The 25,909-nt window shown below is 57.3% G+C and overlaps 1 protein-coding gene across 3 annotated transcripts; it reads left to right on the forward strand.

The window, feature by feature from the left end:
• Positions 1-922: 922 nt before the first annotated feature.
• On the forward strand, positions 923-17,507 carry MDFI (MyoD family inhibitor). 3 transcript variants are annotated; one of them, XM_046006011.1, is made up of 5 exons: positions 923-1,040; positions 2,932-3,018; positions 10,669-10,851; positions 13,808-14,032; positions 16,707-17,507. In XM_046006011.1, exons 1-5 carry the CDS (start codon positions 947-949, stop codon positions 16,961-16,963), a joined length of 846 nt encoding a protein of 281 aa, XP_045861967.1. In that variant the 5' UTR covers positions 923-946; the 3' UTR covers positions 16,964-17,507. The 3 variants fall into 3 exon arrangements, with proteins under 3 accessions (XP_045861967.1, XP_045861968.1, XP_045861969.1); XM_046006012.1 differs by lacking the exon at positions 923-1,040 and adding an exon at positions 1,151-1,355; XM_046006013.1 differs by lacking the exon at positions 923-1,040 and adding an exon at positions 2,604-2,798.
• The last annotated feature ends 8,402 nt before the right edge of the window (positions 17,508-25,909 follow it).

Here is a 25,909-nt window from a genome sequence, read left to right on the forward strand (position 1 = left end):
AGGGGCCAGTTCAACCTCTGCTCATTTACCCTGGAGTCCTAGCCAGATGCTTCAGGAAGAGTGGTATACAAGACCTAGAGTGATCGACACGCTTGGCTCAAGTGCACACGAATGAAGATAAACAATATTTTCCTGCAATATGTCCAAAAATCAAAATTAATGCAAAAAATCCACAATGTACTAATTGCGAACATTTTAAATCAACACAGAACCTAGCCCTGCACTTGCATGACCCTGTTTCACTGACTTCACTCTAACCCCAGCCCTGGTTTCAGTAAAACTTTATTTCTAAAAATGGGCAGGTAGCAGGTGGGGCTGTAATTTGCTGATTTGTTGGGGTTTTTTAATACTAAAATATTGGATTAAAGTGTTATTTATCCGGGCACCCTTCTAAATTTTGCTTCCTAGGCAAGTGCCCCATTTGCCTCACCCTAGTCCTGGTCCTGGGTAACAGTGAAAGGATTGATTTCCACACCCAGGGCCCCAATATTCATCCCTCCTGAGGCTCAGAGAGATGAATAGACTTCTCCAGGGAAGCAAGAGGGCGGTGGGGCTGGAACTGAACTGTTGTCCCTTGTCCTGTGGAGGCCACCACCTGGCCATCACATCCTACCGCGCTCTGTCCTGGAATGTTGATTTTTTAAAGCTTTTTATTCAAGCATAATAGGCATACGAAAAAAGCACGTGTGCCTTAAATGTCACCTTGCTGATTTTTCACAAAGTGAGTGACCTGTAAAAGGGTGTGTGGTATTCAATTTAAAGCGTATTTTACATTTCCAACAAACCAAACATATTAATGAGGACTGGGCTAGATTCCTCGGACTTTGAGCTCAAGCAGGCAACTTAGAGTAAGGATGGGGGACTGAGCTGATCCAGAGTTTAAGGGCGGGGATAAAGATTGAGAAGGGGTGCATCGCTAGGGTCTGTGGTTGGGGAGGGGCCGTATATGCCAGAGACAACGGAAAGAGAAGGGGGAGCTGCCCTGGAGACAACGTTCCCCGCCCCCTTGGAGGAGGGCGAGGCCCGTGCCGCAGGCCCAGGTAAGCCGGTAAGAATGCAGCAGTCTCTGAGCCCCGGCGCGGGTGCGTCCTGGTGACTCAGCCTTTGCCAGGAAGGGGGCGTCCACTCTGCTCTCCAGAGCTCTCAGACAGCAACCAGATCGGGGCTGGCTCCCGGGGCGTTAGGCCCGGGCCCCGCAGCAGGCAGCCGGGCTCTGGGAGCGGGACCCCGCCTCCTGGCCCGGGAGCCCCCCTTCCGGCTGCAGCCACCTGGGCCGCGGGTGGCGAGAGCGCGGAGAGAGCCTTGGGTCCACGGCGGTCCCGGCCACGACGGCGCCGCAGGGGCCTTGGAGCGGCGTAAGTAGCGACCGTGGGGGCCGGCGGAGGCCAAGGAGAGGCCCCGAGTCCCTCACTCGGCCCCCCCCCCGTGTCCCAGCCCCCTGCTACGGGCCCGGGCTGGAAGGCGGGACTTGGGGAACTGGCCTGGCGCCGGCGCCGCTGCCGCCGCCGCCGCCTCCCTAATTGCTCACTGGCCCGCGTGGTGGGGCGCCCAGACTCCGCTTCGAGGCGGCCCGGGTCAAGTGTGGCCGAGACGCTGGCACCCCAGCGGCGGCCCCACCTGAGGACCATCCCACGGGCGCGCCCAGCACCAGCCGTTGGGGCGCAGGCTTCCAAGCCCTCCCCCATTCTCGGGGACCTGACCCCGGGGTCACGTTGAGGGTCCTCGCCTCTCGGGCTGCCTGAAGGCGGCTCCTCCCTGTCCCCACGGCCCCGAGGAGGGAACCACCTCACAATTCCAGATGTGCCTTCGGGCTGTCCCTGCCTGGAGGGACCCCTTCTCTCCTCCTTCCCCGAGCACCCGCAACTTGGAAGGCCTCGGATTCCGGTCTGGAGCCCAAAGAAGGGCTGAACTCGGAGAACCTCTCTGTGCCTCCAAAGTTGGTCTTCTGACACGAATTCCCACGCACAGCTGGCAGGGCTGGGGGGATTAAGGATGCTCGGGGCTGCTGCCGGACGCGGGAGCTAGATGGTCACTAACCGGATTTCCAGGAGGAACAGCTTCTGGCGGGGTGGGCACGAGGTCTGTGAGACCCCCGCCCAGGGTGGAGACCGACAGGGCGGGCGAAGGGTGCCCGCCTTGATCACTCCCGTCTTTAGGACTATGAGATTTGGGGCCACAATTATTCAGACAATTGGCTCGAGGTGGCTGTGGTCAGAGAGGTTTCTTTCTCTCATTCTCCTGATTCTCCGCAAACTTTTGCAGAGTTTAGAGCAGGAGAAGGCGAAGGCGCAGCTCCTCGGGCGGCCCCTCGGGACGCTGGGCCTGGGCCGAGAGGAGACTTGGGGAGACAGGGGCCCAGCTCCGAGGTCGCGGAGGAAACGCGCGGAGTCGGCTTCCTGTGGGGGCTCGGGCTGCGGCGTCCCCGCGGACAGACGTGTCCGGCCCAGCCAGCGCCTAGCTGGGCGCTGGAAGGGACTGGGGGAGGGGGGAAGGAAAGGGAGGAGGGGGCGACGGGGAAGGCGAGGAGGGGGCGGGGAGAGGGTGGGCCTGGGAAGAGGGAAGGGAGAGGCGAGCGGGGGAGGAGCGAGGGGGCCGGAGAGAGAGAAGAAGGAAGGAAGGGGGCGAGCGGCGCGAGCTGGCGCCGAAATGGGAGAAAGGAGCGAGTGAGAGGGGAGGGGGCGCGGGGCGAGCGGCGGGGAGCCTAGCAGCCCCTCTGGTGGGGCGCCCTCCGCAGGCGTGCATGGCAACCCCAGCGCAGTGATCCCGGCGGGCCGAGCCAGTAGCGCTCGAGTGCACAAGTAAGTTGGTCGGTGGCCGCGCTGGAAAGTGAGGAGGCGCGGGTCTGCGGCCGAATCACCCCTGCGCGTCCCCCTCTCCCCTGCTCGCGCGAGGGGAAGGTCGGCCCCGCCCGCTGAGCCCTCTTTTTGGCAGGTCCCGGGCCGATGTCCCAGGTGAGTGGCCAGCGCCCCCCTCATTGCGACGCGCCCCATGGAGCCCCCAGCGCAGCCCCGGGCCCAGGTAGGACCGCGATTGGAGAACGAGCCTGGAAGGGAGCGGGGCAGGCGGCCCAGCTGGGCTGGGCCGGGGGTGGGGAGGGAATGGGAGTTGGGGGAGTTGATGGGGGGATTTGCTAATTCTCACTCCTCCCTGAGAAGCGGGGAGACGGTTCTGGGGAGCTTGGGTGGAGGTGGGGATGAGGAGACTGAGTATCGGGGACCAGGTCCATGGAGAGTGGAGGGCTGGGGTGATGGGGGCAGGGCCTAATGGAGACAGCAGCTCTGCCAAATTGGCTCCATCTACCCCCACTCCCAACACCAGACACACACACACACACCGCGGTGTCTGTCCGTCTGGGATTTGTGTCCCAACCTTTTGTGCCCAGTGTGTAAATATTTATGGGGGCCTCAGACGGGGCTTGGGGTGTCTGAGTTTCTCTCCTTCCCTTCCCCCAACCCAAGGAGAGCCTAGCGCTTCCCGAAAACTTTTGTTCGCTGAAAGCAGCTCCAGGACCTGGCCCCTCCCCTCCTTGCCATCTTGTCTCCCTCCTCTTCCTCCCCACCCGGGCCTGGTCTGTCGCTGCTCCCACCCTGCAGGCGTGTGTGCTCCAGCCCAGACACACACACACACACACACACACACACACACACTCACTCACTTCAACCAACTGCCCAGAGCCGGAGTGAAAGGCCCCTACCCCCAATTTACAGGGTCTTTAACCCCTCTGGGATTTCTGCAGGAGCTTCCCAACCCTGGAAGGCTTTGTAACTCCCTGAGGGGTATAGGATAGGCACTCTGGGCCTGTGGCTCTCAGTCTATTCTCCTGACTGTGCCCATGAAGGCTGAGGCTCCCAGTGGCCGGCAGTGCCAGGGAGAAGTCAGGAGCAGCTGGGATTTGTTCAGGAACAGCGGGGTGGAGAGCAGGAGTGTAGGCCCAGATTTCAGGACTTCAGTCCCAGCAGGTTAGTCTCAGTCTTCCGCCTTCCTCTCGTGCACCCCCACTCTCCCTTTCTTCCCTCTTTGAGTCTTTGAATAAGAAGGTCTGGTCCTTTGACACTAACTCCCTGCGTGGACTCGGACAAGTCACTTCCCCGTTCTGGCTTCCGTCTGCACATCTGCCCACTGGGCCTGTTGGAGCTGTTGTCGGCTCCCCAGGTCTACCTGCGGCACACCCAGCCCCAGCCCAGTGGGGCGTCTCCTACAGCAGAGCGAGGACAAGTGGGAGATGGCTGGCCAGACTAATGTGTCTGCTGAGTATCCCCCGCTAGCCCTCAGATTCTCTCCTCCAGGGGCCCCTGGAACCGAGACTTCTGGAGGATGAGCTCCTCCAAGAAGTGGACTCCTTCAGCCTGGAAAGAGAGGTTGGGGCGGGACCGGCAAGGATCTTTCTCTGTGTCTGGGAACCTCTCTCCCTTTTGGCCTCTCTCACCCCTCCTCACTGTCTGGGCCTCTCCTCTCCCACCCTTTCCCTTTGCTCTGCCTTCTTTCTCCGCTTATCCTTTTCCTTTGCTCTCTCCCCCACTACCGCCTTGCAAGATCTGCTGCCCCCAGTGACCCATTCTGAGTCCCAGCAGGGAAAAGAGGGACTCTACTTGCTGGGGCAGGGTGGGCCACCTGGAGGGATAAGGCCCCAGGCCGTAACTTGAGGCACCCCCTCCCACCCTCCAGCCACCCAGAGAGCCCCCTCCCCAGCCTGGGCTGGGCCAGACAATGTGGCTTTCATAACTCGAGGAGGCCTGGCTCTGCCGCCTTGGGAGAATGAGCCCTGCTGCCCAGGAAGCCCAAACCGCAGGAGACCCAGCCAAAACCCCACAGACGCCTGAAGCCCAGACCAGAATCCCCCACACTCCCTGCTGAGCGCTGCCCCTGGGGGCCTGGCTGGTAGGACAGCCAGGGAGCAAGTCACCCCCGCCCTCAGCTGCCCAAGATGCAGACAGGGTACAAGGGGACTCAGGACTCCTCTTATTGGGGAAGGTGGCCAAGCCCCCACACCTTCAACTCCCCCCAGTGACTCCTCCCCACCCACCCCTGCGAGCCTTGGAGAGCCTGGCTCCCTAACCCACAGCAGATTTCTGTCCAGCACTGAGGCGTCACATTCCTGCTCTTGGTTCTAAATTGAATTTCCTGGGGAATTGGAGCCTTCAGACCTAAAATAAAATCAACCCAACCCAGCCTAACTGGCCAGCTCAGGCCCTCTTGAGTCCTCAGCCCAGTGTCAGGGACTGTGATTGGTGTATCACAAGGATGCATCCAATGAGACCAAATTCTCGCCTCCTTGGGGTTTGGAGCCAAAAGCCACCCCTAGTCCTCACCCCCTCGTTTTCTCCTCTGCCCCTGACCTGGGACATTTCCAGTTCCAAGATTCTGTCCTTAGCAACAGACACTTAACTGGGTGCCCACTGTGGGTGCAGGGGTAAATCGTGCAGCCACCCCAAGAGATCGAGCTAGGGAGGACTGCAATTTGGCTGAGGGGCCGGGATTTCACTACCAAGTTCTCAGTTACAAGAGCATGCTAAGTGGGTGCCAAGTTCTCAGTCAATGGACCACTCCGAAGAGGGACCGTTGACTTGAGTATCAAGGGAAGGTTTGCTAGAGGAAGAGGGCAAGCTGGAGCTAGACCCTGAAGGATAGGTTGGATTTGGGGAGGGGAGAGGAGAGGGTTAGAACCTTCTGGTTAAGAGGAACAACAGAAGCATGGGTGAATTGATCAGAAGGCCCAGTGGTGACCTGGGGCCATGGAATGGTGAGGCTGCCTAGAACACAGGTTCCCTGCCCATTCATCAGGCTGAAGATGTAGACTGAGACCTTGAATGCCAGGCCAAGGAGAGACTGGAGTCTCTCAAGGAGAGACTGGAGACTGGAGTCCCAACAACTGGAGTGTTGGGTTCTAGTCACTACTCTCTGAGCAGAGAGACCTTGGACCTCTCCAGAGGTATTCAGAACTCCCGGGGGAAGCTTGGATCCACTGTCCACAAGACAAGGGAGAGGTCTAGGCTTGAGCGACTAGAGACTGGAGCTCCAGAACGAAGGTCCTGTGGGCACTTTCCAGGCTTGGGGTGAACCCATCCCACCCCAAGGACCCCCGAGGTCCCCCCATTCCTCGGCCCAGGAGCACCCCTCACGTTGGTGGACAGCAGGCAGCCAGAAGGATCCTACTGGGCTCCTGCCCAAGTTGTGAGTCTCTTGGCCTTCCCTCTTGGGCGTCTAAGTTTATTTTTTTTAAGATTTTATTTATTTTTTTTTTGCTTTAGAGAGAGCGTGAGAGAGTGAGCACAAACAGGGGGAAAGGCAGAGGGAGAGAGAGAGGGAGAAGCAGACTCCCCACTGAGCAGGGATTCCCCCCCCCCTCCTTCCGTGACGAGACGAAACATGGGACTCAATCCCAGGACCGGGAGATTGTGATCTGAGCTGAAGGCAGAAGCTTAACCGCCTGAGCCACCCAGGCCCTCCTGGCTTATGGACTTAAACAGCACGTTTCCACCCCTCCTGGGAGATCTTTCCAGAACTCAGGGTGTTGGCTCCAAACCTATCCCATGTTAGGGAAGAAAGTGCATGGAGGCAAAGTGACTGCTGCCTTTTTACATTCCCCTCTTGTAGAGAGACCCTAGAAAGAAGCGCGGGGCCGGGGCTTCAGCCCAGAGACACCACCGGCGTGTGTGACCCCCTGTGCACATTAGACAAATGTGGCCCTCTGGTCAGACGGAGCAGGGATGTGGCTGGGTGGGTAGATGGCACCCCCAGGGAGGTTGGGGCCCTGATCGGGGGCAGGCACCTTTATGCCACACATGAACTGCACATGCATAGCAGAGCCCTTGGCCTTTGCTGGCCACCGCTTCCTTCCAGCCCTCTCCGCATCTCTATCCTCTGGAACATTCCTCTGGGAGCTTCTCCACCGAGATGTTTTCCTCTCTGTGGCCGAACGGTGGGGGCTCATGGTCACATGAGGGGTCTCTTGATGGTTGAGGCCTAGAGCTCCACCTGTTGTCCATCTCTTCTGCGCTGTGTCTAGGGAGCGCTGTCTCTTGGCACCGGGCCCTCTGGATAGCATCCCTCGTTCAGCGCTCCGCTCTTCCCACCACTTCTTAATGCCTTCTCATTCTGCTTCCGTGTCTCTGCCCACTCAGCACGGGTTCCTCTTCTGTCCAGCATCTGCTGGGTCACCTCCTGGCTCCAAGAGACCTGTGTCTCTGTGTTTCCAGGTCAAGGTGACTGGACTGGATTGTCCTTCCTCCCTGATACCCTCCCGAGGTGCGAGGCTCACCCTAGAACGGCAGGTTCCCAGCAGGAGGGCCTCCTCAGGACTTGGTCTGGGCTGTCTCCTTGTTCCCAAGGCCTCAAGGTCACCAGCCCTGTAGGTGACCTACAAGGAGAGGCTGCCAGAAAGTGTCGACACTGGGGGAGGAGGGTGGAGATCGGGACTGGTCTCCTTAAGCCCTCAGTTCACCTTCATCCCTCTCCAACCGTGGCCGGGGGCCAGGAGAGCTGCAGTCCTGGCTCCTTCTGCTACAGGACTGATGGTGTCATCCCCATGCACCCCAGGGACCTCAGGAGGGAGCCTGGGAAGCCACCACGAGGCCCCAGTTCTCTAGGCTCCCCAGCCTCAACACCACCAAACGGCTGGGCTGCGGCTCCCCTTGCTCACGTGCAGCCACCAACCCTGGGGGGTTGGCTCCTGCTGCTCTTCTGGAAAAGTCCTTTCCCCCTTCTTTGCTGACCCAATGTGGGCACCACCTTCTCCAAGAAGGCTCCCAGACACACGCACATGCACGTGCATGCGCACCGCTGTTTGAGTGCCCGGGGTCTGTGTCTCCACAGCCCAGCGTGCCTCTTGCCCCTCAGTGTATGTGACGGCCCCTCCACCCCCCACAGACAACTCATGGGACAGTGACCTCCTCTTCCTCATTTCAGTCTACCCAGCACTCGACACATTGCAACGTACATCATAGCTGCTTCATAAATGTTAAACCAAACAGCACAGGAAGGGGGGCGCCTGGGTGGCTCAGTGGGTTAAAGCCTCTGCCTTCGGCTCAGGTCATGATCCCGGGGTCCTGGGATCGAGCCCCGCATCAGGCTCTCTGCTCTGCAGGGAGCCTGCTTCCTCCTCTCTCTCTGCCTGCTTCTCTGCCTGGTTGTGATTTCTCTCTGTCAAATAAATAAAATAAAATAAAATAAAAAAAACAGCACAGGAAGGGAGGGAAGGAGGGTTGGTGGATGGGAAGGTTCATGAATGGCCCCTGCATACTTCATTTACTCTTGGAAACCCTGAAGGATAAGCATGAAGGCCACCAACCTTTTTTTTTTTTAAGATTTTATTTATTTGACACAGAGATAGAGCGAGCACAAGCAGGAGGAGCAGCAGGCAGAGGAAGAGGGAGAAGCAGGCTCTCTGCTAAGCAGGGAGCCCGATGCGGGACTCGATCCCAGGATCCTGGGATCATAACCTGAGCCACCCAGGCGCCCCACCACCACCCTTTACACGCACAGAGTCCTGGTAACTTGCCCAAACTGGCTACTGGTAAAAGCCAGGGCTTGGACCTTCTAGCTTCTCGCTCAGGCCTTTTTCATCACACCACACAGGAGAGACCACACTGCCCATCAGGGCCACAGCCCGGTGGCTCTAGGGCCAGAGGCTGGAACTGGGCAGGCCCCTCCCTTTCTAGAAATCAGGACCAAGCTCTGAGCCTCAATCTTCACACCAGCTTGCCCTTAGCCCCCAGGAGCCCTGGCTGAGCTGTAGCCCAGGCTCAGGACTGGGAGAGGTACCACCCAGCAGGCATCGCTCCTCCCTCTCTCCTGCATGTCATCTCAGCACCCCTGCTCTCCTTGCTGCAGCCCTGTGATCTTCGAAAAGCCATTTGACTCCTGTCTCATGAACCCAGGAGTGAGGGGGCTCTCAACTGACCCCAAGAGTGGATGGCGGCTGGATGGAGCCCACACCTCCCTCCCCAGAGCAGCCGGGGTCACCAGGAGGGGTGCCCACCTGTAACTCTGCCATCCCCCAGAGCTTGCAGGAGCCCAGGGTCCCTCTCCCGCCCTAGCTCCTGTGTTCCCAAATGGCCTGTTGTTTTCCCAGGCAGGTGTGAGCACGTCCCTCGGGCCTGCTGTCTCTGTCCTACCTGTCTGAGTCCCCTAGGAAACAAGGATTGCTCAGTGCCCCCCTGGGTGGGGGCAGCTGAGCCCCTGGCTGGTCCCCTCCCCTCAGGCTGCTCCCAGCGCCCAGACCTGCCTGCCTCACCCTCACTGGCTCCCCAGATGGGGGCCTCCTGCCTCCTGTCCTGGCTGGGCTTCGTTTGGAGACACGGCTAGTGTGTGGAGTCCCCTGTGTTCTCTGACTGAGTCGGTTTCTATTTCCAAGACTAGTCTTTGTCTATCTCCCGTCGCCCTGGGTGTGTCTCTTTCGGTCATTTTGTGTGGTGTGCACAGGCGGGTGGTGAACATTTAGTCTCTGGGTTCCTGCCCTTTCTTTTCTTTCTCTGTCCTCTGTCTGCCTGTGGCTCTCCTTTCCTTGTGCCCTTGTGGTCTCTGTGTCTCTCTGAGTCTCTCATTTCTGTGTCTCCCCTGCTCCCAACATGGCATGTGGTGGGGCACCCCCTCGAAGCCCTCGTCCTCCCTGACTGCACAACTGGGGGTCTGATGAGAGGCTCGGGCTGCACCCCACACCGCGTAATTGCCGGCCGGGCCCCGGGTCCCTGAGCTCAGCCTTCCTGCCTACCCTCAGGCCTTCCTACAGCCCTGGTGGCACTGAGGGATGGGAGCTCAGGCCCCTTTCTGCCTCCCTCCCTCACCTCCCATCCCCCCTCCTCTTCCCCTGGGCCCAGGGGGGCCCTAGTCCTGCTGCCTCAGGAGCTGGGGTTTTGAAGGTGGCTCCATTTCTGCCTTCCGCCCACCCTGCACAGAGGGGCCGAGCTGGTCACTGTAATTACATGTGGCTGCGGTCCGCCTCTTCCCAGCCCTTGGGCCGGCTCCCTGCCTCTCTTCCTGCCTGGCCGTCCGCCTCAGGCCCATCCTTCTCCTCACCCCAGGTCTCTGACTCTCCCACTGTCATCCTCTCTCTGACCTGTCTGTCCGTCTCACCCTTGCCTACACAGCACTCTCGTCTCTGTTGCCGCTGCTTCTGACCCCATCTTTCCCTGCCTCCCCCTCACTGACTTTCTGCTGAGTCTCCCTCACATCCCAGGCTGTCTGTCCCTGGGTTCCTGGGGGCTCCATCCTTCGGCGCTCAACCCCGCCTTCTGATGCTTGCTGTCTCTGCTTCTGCCTTTCACTGTCCCATTGATTCTTTCCCTCTCCCTGTCAACTCTGGATGCCTGTCCCTGCCCCCCATCACTGCCATCTCTCTGTCCTCTCCTGCACCGTGCTTCTCTCCACATCCCTTTCTACTGCCCACCTCCGGCCCCTGTCCTTGACAACCACACAGACACAAGTGTGTGCGTGCACACACTCATATCCACACATCATACACACACACCCTTGAGCACTCCTGCCTTGCGTTTTGGGAGTTTTCCACTTTGGAGCCTGGCGCCATTGCCAGATAGGGTAAGGGCTGGGTAGCTGATACAGAGAAGCAGAGAATGAGCGCTCATAGCATTCTGGGCTGTGGGAAGGGGACCAGGGCTGGGGAGACAGGAGGGCACTGGGAAAATATACCTTGGTCTTGTGCTTTTTCTCTAGCCCAGATCCCATCCCTCCTGCCTGGGCTAGAGGTAGTAACCGGATCCACTCACCCTGTGGAGGCAGCGCTAGAGGAAGGCTCCCTGGAGGAAGCGGCACCCCCCATGCCCCAAGGCAATGGCCCTGGGGCCCCTCAGCCCCTGGACAGTACTGACCTCGATGTCCCCACAGAAGCTGTGACACGTGAGTCCTAGGGGTCAGGGGATGGGAGTGGCAACATGTAGGGGTCGCGCCAGGGAATCCTATCCCTTGGGCTGGCGGACATGCAGTGGGTGCCCATGGGAGCCTAGCACTGGGCCAGAACCTTGAAGCGTGGGCAACAGAAAGGTGTAGGTCATGGTCACCATCCTTTTTGTCTAGGAAAGAGACCTCCATGTACAAAATGATCAGTGTAACATCAGTTCACAAAGAGGGTGGACGGGCTCCAGGCAATACGGTTCAAGAGCAGAGGGCGTGGGGCCACATGAAAGGAGGAAGAGATCTGGGGGTGCTGAGGGCCAGGAGCCAGACCCCACTGCAGCCCCACCCTCCAGGGTGTTGAGGGTGAAAAGGAAAGAGAGCAGTCCCGGGTTACTCTGAGCAGAAAGGAGCCTATTCCCAGTCTTGGCTTAAGGCCTCCAAGGAGGTCCTAGGAGGGAGAGAACTCTCCTCCATCCCCCTCAGGAGCAGGGGAGGGGGCAGCCAGAGCAGTCTGAAATTAATAAGATCTACCAAATCTAGAGACACATTTGCACTTTCCAACCTTCTTTCCCTGAATGATCTCACAGACTCTTCAGACCAGCCTGTAGTGAGGCAGCAGGACGGCAAGTGCCAAGCCCATTTTACAGATGAGGAAACTAAGGCACGCAGCACCACTCAGCCTGGACAAAGCTGGGGAACTCAGGTCTCCTGGCACAGGGCTCTTTCCTGTGCCTGCCTCCTCAGCTGGCATGGCTCAGCGGGGAGCCGCCTTCGGCCAGGGCATCTGGGGCTAAGTTGGACTCCCTGGAAGTCAGGGTTACTAAATCCTGCTAGCACACTGCCCTCAGCCTCTTCTAGACACACCCACCAGCCGAATTGAGAGAAAGAGGTCAGCGCCATTGCCACAGAGGAGGGGGCCTGGCTGGGAGCTGGACAGACACCTCTGTGTCTGTGGGCCCAAGTGTTTGCTCTGTGACTCAGCCCCCACGGCCACCCCCACGGCCATGGCCACAGGCAAGCTCTGTGTCTACCCGAACCTCCCAGTGCCCTTAGCTCGCCACACACTCCCACCCTCTGGTCACTGTGCCCATGTTTAGGCATCAGGGCAGGGGGCACGGAAGCTGGCCAAGGACTCAGGCTGGTCTCCCACCGTGGGGCCAAGAGGGGAGCAGGATGATTCAGACCTGGCTGCTTCCCGTGGCCTTACCCCTGTTTACCCAGATGCAGGCACCAGCCACGCCTCAGGGCCAAAGGTTCCCAGCATGGAGCTTCTCCAGAGCCCGTCTCCCATCCTCTCCGGACTCCCCACCTGGGCCTCAGCTCCTTTCTCCCAACCTCCATCCCCTCCCTGCTCCACTTCCTAGCTGTGGAAACTCGGCCTCTGTTTTTCTGTCACCTGTGAAATGGGGCCAATGACAGTAGACCTATCGAGATGTGTGAAGAAACTACTCCACAGAAAGCTCTTGGCACGCTGTTGGACCTAACAACAGCCCAAATGTATAAGGTATGAGTTCTAGGATGAGGGACGGCTATGATAGCAGCGGCTCCGTCCCCATTCGTCTCCTAGCCTCAGCCCCGCTCTGCGCTCTGAGTCCCAGCTGTTGGCCTCCTGGCTGGGCCCATGTCTGACCCTTTCCAGCTGTGGGACTTTGGGCAAGGTCCTGTACTTCTCTGGGACTCAGTTTCCTCATCTGTGAAAGGTGGATACCACCCCAGGGAGAAACTGAGAGGCTTCGTGAGAGAATGGCGTGTGGGGCGCTTAGAAGGAGGGCTGGCAAGCAGGAAGTGCTCCATGATGGGAGGTCACTACAACCATTCCGTAGAAGGCGCAGCCCTCTCAGTCAGGGGAAGCAGTGAGGCCGCCTTCCCCTCTCCTCAGCCTCCAGGGCCCCCTCCCCCCCCACACCTCCTCCTACTACAATACAAACCCAGAGGCCTGGTCTGGAGGGAGCCGGGGACCCACACCCTGGTGCCTAAGAGATGGAAGTGCCCAACATCTGTGTATTTACAGAGCGTCCCACCCAGGAGCCGACAGCCCTGAGCGGCTGAGGGGGCCCAGACATGGAGGGCCCAGCTCTCCATGTCACCTTCTCAGCCCCCTCCCCCAAATACACACACACACACACACACACACACACACACGCACACGGCCCCCTCTCTTGCAAACAGAACCATGTCATCCAGGTGAGCAAACCTGGGGTAAGGAGAGGGACTGGGTGCTTTCGGGGGATCCCCAGGGCCAGCTTCCCTGGACCCACTGGTGAAGCTGAAGTTTGGACCCTCACCCTGGAATGGGGACTCAGGGAGTTCCTGGCCTCGGGGATCCCCCACCATGGGTCTCTCCCCCTCACCCAGACCCCCAGGGTCGCTCCAGAAACTTATTCTGCCAGCCACCCCACAGAGGCAGCACAGGGCAGGGAAGCTGGGGTGGAAGAGAAGAGATAGAGGGGCTGCTCTGAGGCACCCGTGGAGCCCAGGGCCAGGGCGTTCATCTCCAAACAGATGTTTCCAATAAATCACCCAGCACACCAAGGGCAAAAACAGCTGGGGGCTTGGCAGGGGCCAAGGTGAAAGTTAACTGCTTCACTGCTGTCCTTATCCCCTCACCCTGACCACCACCGCCACTCTTGCCAAAACCCCAGGATCCCAAAAGCAGGAGACTGGATTTCAAGTAGGGTGAGAAGGTGGGGCCCAGGACTCTGAGCCTCTGTGGTTGCCTTGCATCTCTGTCTCTCCTGGAATGAGCACTGGCCTGGGGGTCATGAGGGGAACTCTATTTCCTGCTGTGCCTCTGACAAGTCAGTGCTGCTCTCTGGGGCCTCAGTTTCCCCATCTGCAGAATACAAGGCCAGCTAGGCGACCTGTGGCATATCTAAGAATGAAGCAGGCAGGATTGGGGCAGAGCTCTAGGAGGCCGTGCACCCCCCACCCCCATTAACCTTTCTCATCATCTCTCTAGGCCAGCCTCAGGGGAACCCCTTGAGCTGCACCCCACTAGTGGCGAATGGCTCAGGCCACCCCTCAGAGCTGGGCAGCGCCAGGCGGGCGGGGAATGGTGCCCTAGGTGGCCCCAAGGCCCACCGGAAGTTGCAGACACACCCATCTCTCGCCAGTCAGGCCAGCAGGAAGAGCAAGGGCAGCACCAAATCTACTGCCTCCCAGATCCCCCTCCAGGCACAGGAAGGTAAGCACACACACACACCACCCCCCACCCCGCCCCCACCGCCTCCCTGGGAGAGGCCTCCTGAGCTGGGCCCCTCCAAGCCTGATGCCGGGACAAGCAGCAGCCTCTTCAATGGGTCGCTGGTTAGAAGCACAGGCTCATTCCCACACCAGGCCTCCTGGATCTGAACCTCTGGGTGGGGCCCAGAAGACCGGTTTTAACACTGCTTCCAGGGAACCTGGCCAGCTACACCTGCTGGGGAAAGCTAGGCATACCTGCCTTCTCAAGCCCAGCCCCTTCCCACCCATGCTCTCCCAGAGCTGCTGTATCAAGGAATGAAACCATCTGGGCTGAGCCAGCGTAAACCACTCCATTTCTGGAAACACAATTTTCCTCAAGGCGTAGACCGCCTGTTTCATGAGAGCAGAACACCTGGCAGAGTAAAAGGATGCAGCATCGGATACTTACCTTGGGGTGTGGTGAGGGCCGCGTGGAGCGGTGGGGAGGAAGAGAACCCGGATACATCAGCCATTGTTCCTGCAATATGGGGGTCCCCTGCCGGGCTGCTCTGGGCAGCCATCTTCCCTGCCCCACCAGGCATTAATTCGGCATGGAGAACGGCTGCCTGGAGCTCAGTGGTGCTTCACCTTAACCGTTACCCCAAAATGTATAAGTTCCTCCTGCCCATACTGGGGGACTCTACCGTGGTCTTCTGCAAACAGGATTCTGGGTACACAGTTGCACGTAACATGTTCATCGGCCTTCCCACAAAACAGATTCTGCCCAACAGTCTGAATTATGAAGGGAATGTTCATTCATTTAAAAATGTACTGGGCATCTGCTGGGAGCTGGGTACTGTGCTCTGTGCTGGGCACCCAGTCCCTGGCCTCGCAAAGCTCACATGAGAAAGACACACAGGTAATCACCATATGGGGTGACAGATACAGTGGTAAAGCCACAGAAAGCAGATGATGCAAACACAGGGGACACCCACACGAGCCCAGAGAGCTGGGGAAGGGAGTCTGGGAAAGCTCCGGAGGTGTCTGAGCCAGCCTCAAATGGTGAGTAGGAGACTCTAGCTGGGGAGCCTTAGCACAGACGTGAGAAATGGCTAGCTTGGCTAGATTACGAAATTCTAAGTGAGGAATGGGGGGTGGTGAGACTCCACGCAGGCCGGGGCTGTGGGAGTGGGAGGCACTTTGTAAACTGCACCGGTCATAGACTTCATCTAGAGGGAATGGGGTGCCAGTGCCTGAGTCGGTGCCTGAATTTTGGCTCAGGTCATGACCTTAGGGTCAGAGGATTGAGCCCTGCCTCTGGCTTTGAGCTGGGTGGGGAGCCTACTTCATCCCCACACACGTGAGGTGCATGCCTGCGCGCTCTCTCTCTCTTAAAAAAGTTTATCTGGATGGCAATAGGGAGCCATGGAAGGATTTCAAACAAGGTAGTGACTTCATCAGATTTGTACTTGAAGAGAACTGCCTTGTTCTATTTGCAGGTAGAAGGCAGGGGTCCCCTGTACGAGACCCCAGTCCCTCCACACAGAAATGGAGTCAGACCCTCCATGGCAGTGTGAGACCCCCATAGGGCCAGCAGCCTTGTGGCAGGGACCCACCTGGTCAGGGGAACTGGCCGCTCCTCTGCTTGCCCAGTCCCTGGGAGGGATGCCCGCTGAGCTTCCCGGCTGCCCAGTGAGCGGTTCAAAGCATGGGCTCCAGAGCCAACCTGCCTGGTTTCGGTTCCCCGCTCTACCACTTCCCAGCCGGCTGCCCAAGGATCGACTCACGCATTCATTCACTTACCATCTCTTTACTCAGCACCTCAGTGTCAGGCGCCTTCCACGGACTTGTATCGCTGACTACAAGGGACAAAGATGCCTGTCCTCTGGAGCTTACATTTTAGTGGGTGGAAAAAGCCGTGTAGTGTGGTGGCAGGTGATAAGTCCTTCCAGGAGAGAGGCGAGGTGGGCCAGGGGAGGGGCTGAGGGTGCTGGGGTGGGTGCCAGGGAAGGCCACCGCAGAGTGATCTAGGAGGACAGAGTGCAGGAGGAGACCAGATCTCACTCCCAGGGAGGTGGAAGCCACTGGAGGGTTCTGAGCACAGGAGGAACTCACTGGACTGAAGTTTTGCAAGGGTGCCTCTGGGCTAGTGCGTGGGGGGTAGGTGCAGGGAGGTATAGTCACGGGTGAGGGCTGGGGCAACCAGAGAGACGGTTGTTGCAGTGGGGGTGGGGGTGGGGGGGTGAGATGAGCAGAGTGGTAGGATTCTAGGTGTATTCTGAAACCACTTCTTTGTGCCTCAGTATCTTCATCTGTAGAGTGGGGCTAATTGTAGCCCCATCTCATGGAGTTGTTGCAAGTTTACATGAGTTTCATTCATGCCACATGTCCAACACTTAGAAGAGTGCAGGGGACATGCTAGCTAGGACGTGGGTTTGGTAAACGAATGACTCAGGGTGGTGAAGCGCGGGGACTCAATCCAGACTGCCTGGGTTTGGACCCTCGCTCTGCAGCTAACTGGGCAGGTGCGTGTAACTCTGTACCTGGGGGTCATCAGCCGGAAAGCTGGGCCCCTCATCATCCCCATGAGTCTGAGCAGTGGGAGGGGAGCCAAGCACTAGGCCGGGAGCCCTCTGCGGCTAGGTCCCTCGCTCCCTGGCTGTCTCACCAGCCCTGTCCCCCGCCTGTGCCCACAGACTGCTGCGTCCACTGCATCCTGTCCTGCCTGTTCTGCGAGTTCCTGACGCTGTGCAACATCGTCTTGGACTGCGCCACGTGCGGCTCCTGCAGCTCCGAGGACTCGTGCCTCTGCTGCTGCTGCTGCGGCTCAGGCGAGTGCGCCGACTGCGACCTGCCCTGCGACCTGGACTGCGGCATCGTGGACGCCTGCTGCGAGTCCGCCGACTGCCTGGAGATCTGCATGGAGTGCTGCGGGCTCTGCTTCTCCTCCTGACCGCCGCCGCCCCTGCAGCGGCCCTCGCTCCACGGCGCGGGAGGTGGGGCGGGGCCAGTTCCGCGGAGGGGGGCGGGGCCTCCGCAGCACCCCTCACCCCACGCCCCGTCCCAGCCTCGCGGTGTCGGGACCCGCAGCCGAGCCGACAATCTGGGGGGCGGCCCGGGGTGGGAGCCGCGCCTGGCCCCAGGGCCTGGGCCGCAGAACACTGTGAAAGTGAGGGGCAGCAAGGGGGGGCGGGGGGGAGGCGGGGGCGGGGGGGAGGCGGGGGCGGGGGGAGGCGGGGCCGGCGGGCTGTGCGCTCCTCTACCTCTCACGGCCCCTGCGGCCCCGCCTCCCGCCGCCCAGGCTCGGCAAAAATGTGAAGTGAGACATCCCAGCCAGCCCTGGCCCACGCCCTTCCCCGGTGTCTTTACCGGACCCTCGTGGGAGCCTGACTCGTATGGTGACCCCCGAAGTCCTCCAGGGGGCAGGGCTAAGCCAGAAGGGACAGGAACAGTATAGAAAAGACTGGAAGGGGAGAGGGAGGGAATGGAGGGTGGGCCTGTCCTATTTGTTGCTGTAAATAAAGTTATTTGTCCATCTCAGCACCTATGAGCAGTGTCCATAGAACCCCTAGTCTCAAAAGCAAACACTCCCCCCTCCCCCAACACGCACACACACAGCCCCCAAATGATGGGGGAGGCCTCCCTGCCCTCTGGGGTCCCTTTCCTCCTTCATGTTCCCCTCAAAGGCAGTAAGAAGAGAGATACCCACTCCTCACCGTTTTTTCCTTCTTCATACCAAAGCGATGGGGAAGCCCAGGGAGGGAAGAGTTAACCCTTGGCATAGAATTAATTAACAACAGATGTGTTCGGGTTTTGATTAATTAATCTTTTGCTGACTCCTGCTTCTCAAAGCCCTTCCCTGTGATAGCTCAGAGGCTTGGGTGCTGCCTGGGCCAGCTCTGGCCCTTTGCAGCCTGGGCTTGCTCCTGGGCTGCTCTGGGCTACTCTGGGAGCAAGTATGGCCTGAGTAGGGGGTTCACTTGGCCCAGCCTCAGTCTCTCGACTGTCAGGGGCCTGTGAAGAAGAAAACTGGTGGGACACCCCGAAGCCTTGGAGGCCGTGTGGCTAGCACCCTTGATGTCTATGGGGAGGGCAGCCCTGAGTACTGCAGGGCTCCCCTGGGGGAGAGGGAGCTCCCACAGTGGGGAGGGCCAGCTGGACTGAGCCCTCTCCTCCCCACCCTGGGCCTAGAGGAAGCCAGGAGGGGTCCAGGGTGAGTGAGAGGACTGTCCTGTGGTTGGACTCGGATCATCCTGAGGAAAAAACAGGGCTGAAGAAGGCCTCATAAGGTGGAGAAATTTGTGGGCACGGCTTCCAGGACAAAGGCTGGAGTGGCCCAGAAGGATTCTGGAAGGAAGGAGGGAGCTCAGAAAAAGGGAGGATGAAATGGGGAATCTCTCAAGGAAGGCCATATGGGGGAGCAGCCCAGGGCTGGGAGGGGGGTCTGGTTGCACCAGAAGGACGTAATGAGGGGGGGTGAGAAGGACTGCCCAGACCAACGCGTGCCTCTCTTACATCCACCCCCCTCAACAGGTACACAGCCCTCACTTTGCCAACACCAAGATTTCTCTAACCTCTAGGATCTCGTAGGACACTCAGGGCATGGAGAGGAAAGGACCTGTCCAGGGTCACAGAGTCAAGACCAAAGCCAACAGAGAAACCCTTTCTCCTCAGGCCCCCAGTGCTCATTTATCTATCTGTTGATCTAAATACTTGTGTTCAGCGATTGCACACCCAAAGTACAAAAGCCTCAAAATCTCACCTGTGCATACACAAGCATATACATCTATTTTCTCTTCTTTTTCTCTTTTACAAAGATGTCAAAATTCTCTCCATGTTGCCCTGTTTTTATCGCTTGACCATTCATCTGGGGGATCCTCCTTAGCACAGCGAAGAGTGGCCTGGAGTCCCACGGAAGGACCAGCGGCCACCGGTTACCCAGCTCCTGCTTAGCTCCCTCCCTCATTCCTCTCTGACCAACACGGCTGCACAAGCAAGCTGTGTCTGTGGAATATTCCTAATGGTGGGGCTGCTGTGACTCTGACAGGGCCGCCCCATCCAAGTGGCGCACCACGGCTCACAAGGCCACAGGAGCGCCGCTTCTCAGCTTCTCAACCCTGAAGAGGGCAGACAGGACGGGGGGGGGGGGGGGGGGGGGGGGGGCGCGGCGGGGAGGCGGGGGGCAGGGGGGGCTTCCAGGCAGTCCCTGCTCCGCCTCAGGTCTCCCCCAAAGCTGGGGCCGGGAGGAGGGGCACGGTGCGCCTGACCAGCTTGAAGTCTGGTCCAGGTGGGCAGGAAGGCCCCCTCCCTGGCCCTCTCCCCTCCTGGGGGCCTTGGCAGGAAGGGGCGCCTCTTCCAACCCAAATAGCGATTTCCTGCTGCAGGCTCTGGGCTGTTTTCTTTAGGACAGTGGCTGAAACCCGAGAGCCTGAGCCGGGTGGGGGCCAGTTGGGGCCGGTTGGGGGTGGGACAGGAGCAGGGTTCAGCCAGCCTTCCCCAGCACACACACACACTCTCACATTCACACCCACCTACTGTCCTTACAGTCATGTAGTCACATACATTCCACAAAGTCACACACACCACACTCGCACACACAGCATACGTGCATGTGTGGGCACTCGGAGTGCGCAGCCACGGAAGCCACGGAAGCCACGGCCAGCCCTGCTCAGCCTGGGGCTGTGCTGCAGAGCCTCTCTCCACCCCTCCCCTCCCCCCTGCCTCCCCCAGCCTGGCCCACGTGGCCCTCAGCTGGGCAGGAAAGCCAATGACATTTGTCTTTGAGGCCACCCACCCAGTCCTGCCCAGATACCCTTCCAGGGCAAGCTGTAGTTCTGGAATCTTCTTCCTCTGCACTCCATAGCTGTTCTCCATTGGATCCCCAATCTGCCTGCCCCCTGGCTGGTCTGAGCCAGGAGTCCGTTCTAGCCCCAAGGAATGGGTCTCTCTCCCTTGGCCTCAGTGTCTTTGCATAGACCGTAGAACATCAGTGAGACTTGGAAATGTAACGGTTGCCACGGTGTTCAGGGAAATAGCCCGCCTCTCTGGTTTCCCTTCATCTGTGGATCAGGTGACAAGCCCCGCTTTGGCCTGGGAGATTTCTTGACTGGCCAGTCCTCATGGCCTGAGTTGTCTAACCCAAGACAGGCATTACCACACTTGTGCGAGGAGAAGGTGGTGAGGCCACGCTAAGCTGCCTCTGGCCAGGACTGCCCATGACCACTGGGTGAGCTTGTGTGCCAGATTCATCAGATTGTGCCCCAGGACTGAGCAAGCAGCTAAGCTAGGGCCTGGCTAATGAGGGCAGGGATGGACAGCGGGGCCCTCTGCCTGCATGGCTTCTAGCAGCCTCTCTCCATCCTTTAGCACATTTAATTGACATTCCCGGTGCTGGTACCCAGAGCCAGGCAAACTGAGACTCAGGTCCTACCGATCCCATGGCTGCGGGGCTACCAGGAGGGGACTCCCGGAAGCAGCATCCCTGCCAGATTGCCGCAACCAGTCATGCCCTGGGGCCTCTGCTAACCGCCCACCACCACCACCACCACTGGGAGATGAGGCAGCCGTGGGGGACTGAGGGCTGCTCCCTGAGGCTCTCGGGACAGCTGCTGTAGATAGAGCAGTGGGAAGGCAGTGTGGTAGCTCCTGGAACTGGCCCCGAGGAGGAAAGGAGCCTCAGGCAACACAGGGGGGCAGCAGAGGGTCCAGAGATGGCAGACCCTGCCCCTTGTCGCCTCCATGTTTATGCTCCTTTCCATAGAAAATCCTCCTCCCAGCCTTCCTTGCTCCTCACCAGTGTTACTACCTCTCCCCAAAGCCTGTACTGATCTCCACAGTCCACAAAGGCTGCCATCTCTCGGTATGCCTCATCCCCTCCTACTGCAAATGGTAGGACTCTGGGGGCTCTGGGGCGCGAGGAGGGAAAGAGAAGCTGTTCATGTGCTGTGTCTACCCGACCTTTCTCGTTTTACCACCTTGAGGTCCCAAGGTCCTCATCCCTGGGCCAGCCACCTTGTCAAGGGATGGAGGGCTTCGATGGGCCAGACCTCTGTGGCCAGGGATGACAGGAGACTTGGCTGCCCCTCCAGAACCATGTGGGATCCAGGAGGAGAAGCTTCCCAAAGAGGCAGGGTCTCTCAAAAAGGGGGGAAGGGCTGGCAGATGAAAACAACAGAAATCATGATGGGGCGGGACTTGTGGATGTGGGTCCAGAGACGGCGCCTGGCTCAGGGAGGCCTGGCTGGAAACCCCGAATTGTCAAGGGCAGCTCAGGGCACTTGGCCAGAGAAGAGAAGTCAAGGACGGCGGCCTTCAAATATCCAAAGCCCAGGAGGAGACGGAGGCTTATTCTAGGGCTCCAGCAGGTAGAGGAAGACCCAGGAGCAGACATACCAAGAGAGAGCTCCCAGCCCCAGCACGAAAATGGCTGTGACAGTGAGAGCTGCCCACTGTGCCATGGCCGGCAAGGGAGGTGGGTGCGGCCTCCCTCTTCCCAGGCTGTTCTGGGGGAGAGAATATAGATCGGTCCCTCCCTGGGGTTGACTGGTGGCAGGGAGGACAGATGGTGGGATTGTGTCACGTGGCCCCCTCAATTTCTGCTAACTCAGACCTTCCAAGGCTCCACAGTGCAGACAGAGATGGGCTGATGAGAGAGAAGCAGAGATGGAAGGGGGAGGGGAGATAGTGAGGGGACAGTGCAGACAAAGTGTCCGCAAGGCCCTGGAGACAGAAAAGCCAAGCAGGCAGGCTGCGGGGCCGTCCCTCGGCTCCTCCCAAGGTCGCCGGCCGCAGACTGTGGGGGCCATGATGCCCCTTATCCCAAGTCCCTCCCGTACTCAGAGCCTCGAGCACCGGGCAGCTTGGCATTCATTAGGGGCTGGCTAATGGCTCGGAAGATTGGCCAGGGGCACTGCTGAATAGAGACCTCGGTGAGATTTATTCCTAATTATCTCATTTGTCTCCCCCCATTACTCTTTATGGCTGGAATTTATAGGGCCATTAGTGGGGCCCGGCCAGGCCAGGACGAGCTTGAGCCTTGAGATGCTCCATAATAATAACAATAACAATGCTCACCCTGGCCAGATTAATGGGGGGTTTGTCTTCCTGTCCTCCCCACCCCCTGTCCTTGCTGCCCACACGTCCCTCTCCCCTCTGGGACCTCTGGTCTTCAGCGCCAGGTCTTCAGCCACCTGTAGAGTTCAAGTCTGTGGCCTCCCCGCCCCCTCTCCACCCCATTTGGGAGCTTCAAGGTAGTCGTAGGGGGTATGGATTCCAATGGTAATGCCTCTGGGACAAGCCTGTGTTGGTAATGGATGTATCAGTAATGGATGAGTTTGGTTATAAACAGCTGAAAACCCAAATAAAGGTGGCTTATTCTGTAAAGACTTGTATCGACTCCTTACCAAGAAGTACAAAGCTAGGCGATCCTGAGCCAGTCGAGAGGCTCCAAGATGACTCCAAGGAGCCTGGGCTTCCATCCTTCTCCTCTGTCATCCTCAGCATGGGTCCATGTCTCCCCTCCTGGTCACAAAGTGGCTACCGTAGCAACAGGCATCAAGCTCACACACAGTATCCACACCAAACAGACAAAAAGACAGATGGGGAAATGAGGGTTTCTCTTCTCACACCTTTCACCAGGGGAAGGAAATCATTCCTGGATGCTCCTCGCAGGTCAGCCTACACCTCTGCTCAGACTGGGCCACAAGCAGTCTTAGCTGAGGCTCCCCCACAAGCAGACCCTAGACAAGGCAAGTACATTTCTTCAGAAGGGGATTTCAGAAAACAGCAGCAGGGGAGCAGCAGGGAATGAGACTGGGAGGGAAGGCAGCCAATAAAGGGTGTGTTCATTGGTTACGCCTGTGAACAACTGGCACCCAGTCCCGGAGGACACGTGCATTCAAGGGAGCAGTCACTGGCGGAGGGCCGTTCCCAGAGGAGTGCCAATTTCCTGGCCCTCGCTACCCATTTGCACGGCTGGAGGAAGATTTCAGGCAAAGGGATAGAGCTGCAGGCAGACAGAGGTGGACCAGCGGACACCTAACTCACTCACATAAGGCCTGAGCCGACAGGTGGCCCCATCACCTGGGTCTGCCAAGACCGGCATCGGGACCAAGAGGGACTCACGGCTTGGTAGGGAGAAAGGGGCTAGCCAGCAGGGAAGCTGCCATAGGGCCGGCCGCAGCCTTTCCCCATGGCCTCTGTGTGCAGGCAGAATCCGGTGTCCTCAGCCCTCACTCTGGGATGTGAGATTCACATGGTGGGAGAGGATGGTGCAGAAGACAAGGCCCTCTCCAGGAAGAAGATGGAGCTTCTATTCAGTGAATAAATGCTGCATTGATTATCTATCGTTATGAAACAAGTAAACCCAAACCTAACAGCTTGAAACAATAATGAATATTTATTCTTTCACAGAGTCTCTGTGAGTCTGGAAGGTGGACATGGCCTAAGCTAGGTGGGTCAGCTTCAAGGTCTCTCTGGAGGTCGTGGTCAGGATGTCGACCAGAGCTCCAGTCATCTGCAAGCCCGATGGGGTGGGGGCTCCCTCATACGGCCAGCAAGTCGCTGCCAGCTCTCGGCAGGGACCCTCAGTTGCTTGTGTGTCCACCTCTCCAGAGGTCTGTCTGAGTGTCCTCACATCATGGGCAGCTGACATCCCCCATGAGTGACCCAAGAGATCAAGGTAGGACACCACAATGTCTCTGATGACTTGGCCTCGGAGTCCCCCACATCTTGGAAGCTGGCTACCATACTTACTATGAACCAGGGTCCACAGCCTATTTAATCTTCATTCAGTTGTTGTTAGAAACCCACGTCTAGTTTTTATCACATGCCAGGCTCACACAAGTGCTCAGCGCACATGGGCCAGGAATCACTCTCCCCATCTTACAGAGGAGAAAAGAGACTTGGAGAAGTGACATGTTCAGGATGCCAGTCCGGTCTGGACCTCAAGTTTCTGGCACTTGGACTTGTCTCATTTCACCACGCTGCTTTCAAGAAAGCAGAATGTGCCCAGAGTCAGGGGTCCTAGGCTATGGTTTAGGCTCTCTGTTCACTTGCTGTGACACCTGGGCCATCACGTCCTGTAGCAGACGGTGTTGACTGCCTGCCTATATTCATTAGGATTATGTCTGCTGTGAGCTTATTTCTCTGTCATGTAGATAAGCTTGGAGACAAGGGTACAGAGCTGGGAGAGCGCTCTGCTCCTGGAGGTTCCCAGAGCCCCACGCTCTTTGGAGCTCGCCGCCCTGCTATGACCCTTGTTCTCATGGTGCACTGTGGTGGCATTCACATTCCTGCCAGCAGTGGAGAGAACAGACAGGAGAGCAAAGGACATGTGCCAGAAGTCTCCTAAAGAAAATTCCTAGAGGCTGCTGTGTGCAACTTCTGCTGACTTTCCATTGTCTGGGAGTTAGTTACATGGTCATTCTCAGCTTCAAAGGAGGCTGGGAAGTGCACTTTATTCTAGTGTACTCTATGCCCAGCTGAAATTGCTATTGTTTTGGAAGAAACGGAGAATGGATATAGGGGGATGGCTAGCTGTTTCAACTACCCTACACAACAGCCTCTTCTTTTATTTATTTATTTTTTAAAAGAGATTCCTGATTTAGTTCACTCACCTCCAAGCAGCCATGAGCTTCCATGACAGTGGGCCTTGACTCTAGGGAGTAAATTATGATTGATCAAAGTCAATTATATGGTTTCATTTCCTTGCTAGTGATTTATTTTGAAAAGGGTGTGGGACACCATCTTGGCCAGGGAGAACAGAAAGTAAGTCTCAGAAGGCTCTAGGATGTAAGACGGGAATATCCCCATTTCTGCCCTTTGTGTTTATTGTCTGCATGGAACCTAGGTGGAAAGGGCCACCTTAGGGGTATGAAGGGAGACAGTCTAGGAGGTCAAGATTCTGGAGTGGAAAGAAGAAAAATATCTGCTCCTTAATATACCTTTGAAACACAGATTAACCAACTCTGCAACCACAATACTTATAAATAGGGCCTATTCCGAGTATCGTCCTATGGTAATTCTTATTTCAGTTGCTGTGATTGGGCTTTCTATCATGTATAGCTAAAAACATACTGACTTATGAACACCAAACTGGAGAACCTAAAAATAATGGAAAAACTCTTAAAAATATATAACTTACCAAGACCGAACCAGGAAGAAAGAGACAATCTGTCTAGATTAATTAGATAAATTACTAGTAAGAATATTGAATCAATAACCAAAAATCTCTTGATAAAGAAAAATCTCTTGACAAAAATCTCTTGATTGACCAGGTGGTTTTACTGGTGAATTTTACCAAACATTTAAAGAAGAATTAATACCAATCCTTCTCAAACTCTTCCAAATATATGAGGAGGAGGGAACACTCATTTCCAAATTCATTTCACAAGGCTAGCATCATCCTGATACCAAAACCCAGAAAAGGACACTAGTAGAAAGGGAAACCACAGGCCAGTATCTCTGATGAACAAAACATAGGTGCAAAACACAGGTGCACATTCGCCATGATAAAAAAAAAAAAAGTTTATCCTTCAAGTAAGAGAATGGATCAACAGACACAAATCGATGAGTATGATACACCACATTATTAGAATCAAAGAAAAGGGTCATATGATCATCTCAATAGACACAGAAAAAGCATTTGACAAAATTCAATATTCATTCATGATAAAAACTCTTAGTGAATTAGACACAGGAGGAACATTATAAAGGCCTATATGACAAACCACAGCTAACATCATATTCTGTGTTAAAAGATTGAAAGCTTTTCATTTAAGACCAGAAATGAGATGTGAGTTCTCACTCTTACCACTCCTATTCAACATAGTACTAGAAGTCCTAGCTAAAGCAATCCAGTAAGAAAAAGAAACCAAAGATATCAGAATTGGAAAGAAAG

The sequence above is a fragment of the Meles meles genome, chromosome 5 (genome assembly GCF_922984935.1).
Source record: "Meles meles chromosome 5, mMelMel3.1 paternal haplotype, whole genome shotgun sequence".
Classification (NCBI taxonomy): domain Eukaryota; kingdom Metazoa; phylum Chordata; class Mammalia; order Carnivora; family Mustelidae; genus Meles; species Meles meles.

Coding starts and splice junctions, on each gene's coding strand:
- MDFI (XM_046006011.1), top strand. CDS start 947: ATGCCAGAGACAACGGAAAGAGAAGGGGGAGCTGCCCTGGAGACAACG. Junction 1,041..2,931: donor GGCCCGTGCCGCAGGCCCAG/GTAAGCCGGTAA, acceptor TCTTTTTGGCAG/GTCCCGGGCCGATGTCCCAG. Junction 3,019..10,668: donor CAGCGCAGCCCCGGGCCCAG/GTAGGACCGCGA, acceptor CTTTTTCTCTAG/CCCAGATCCCATCCCTCCTG.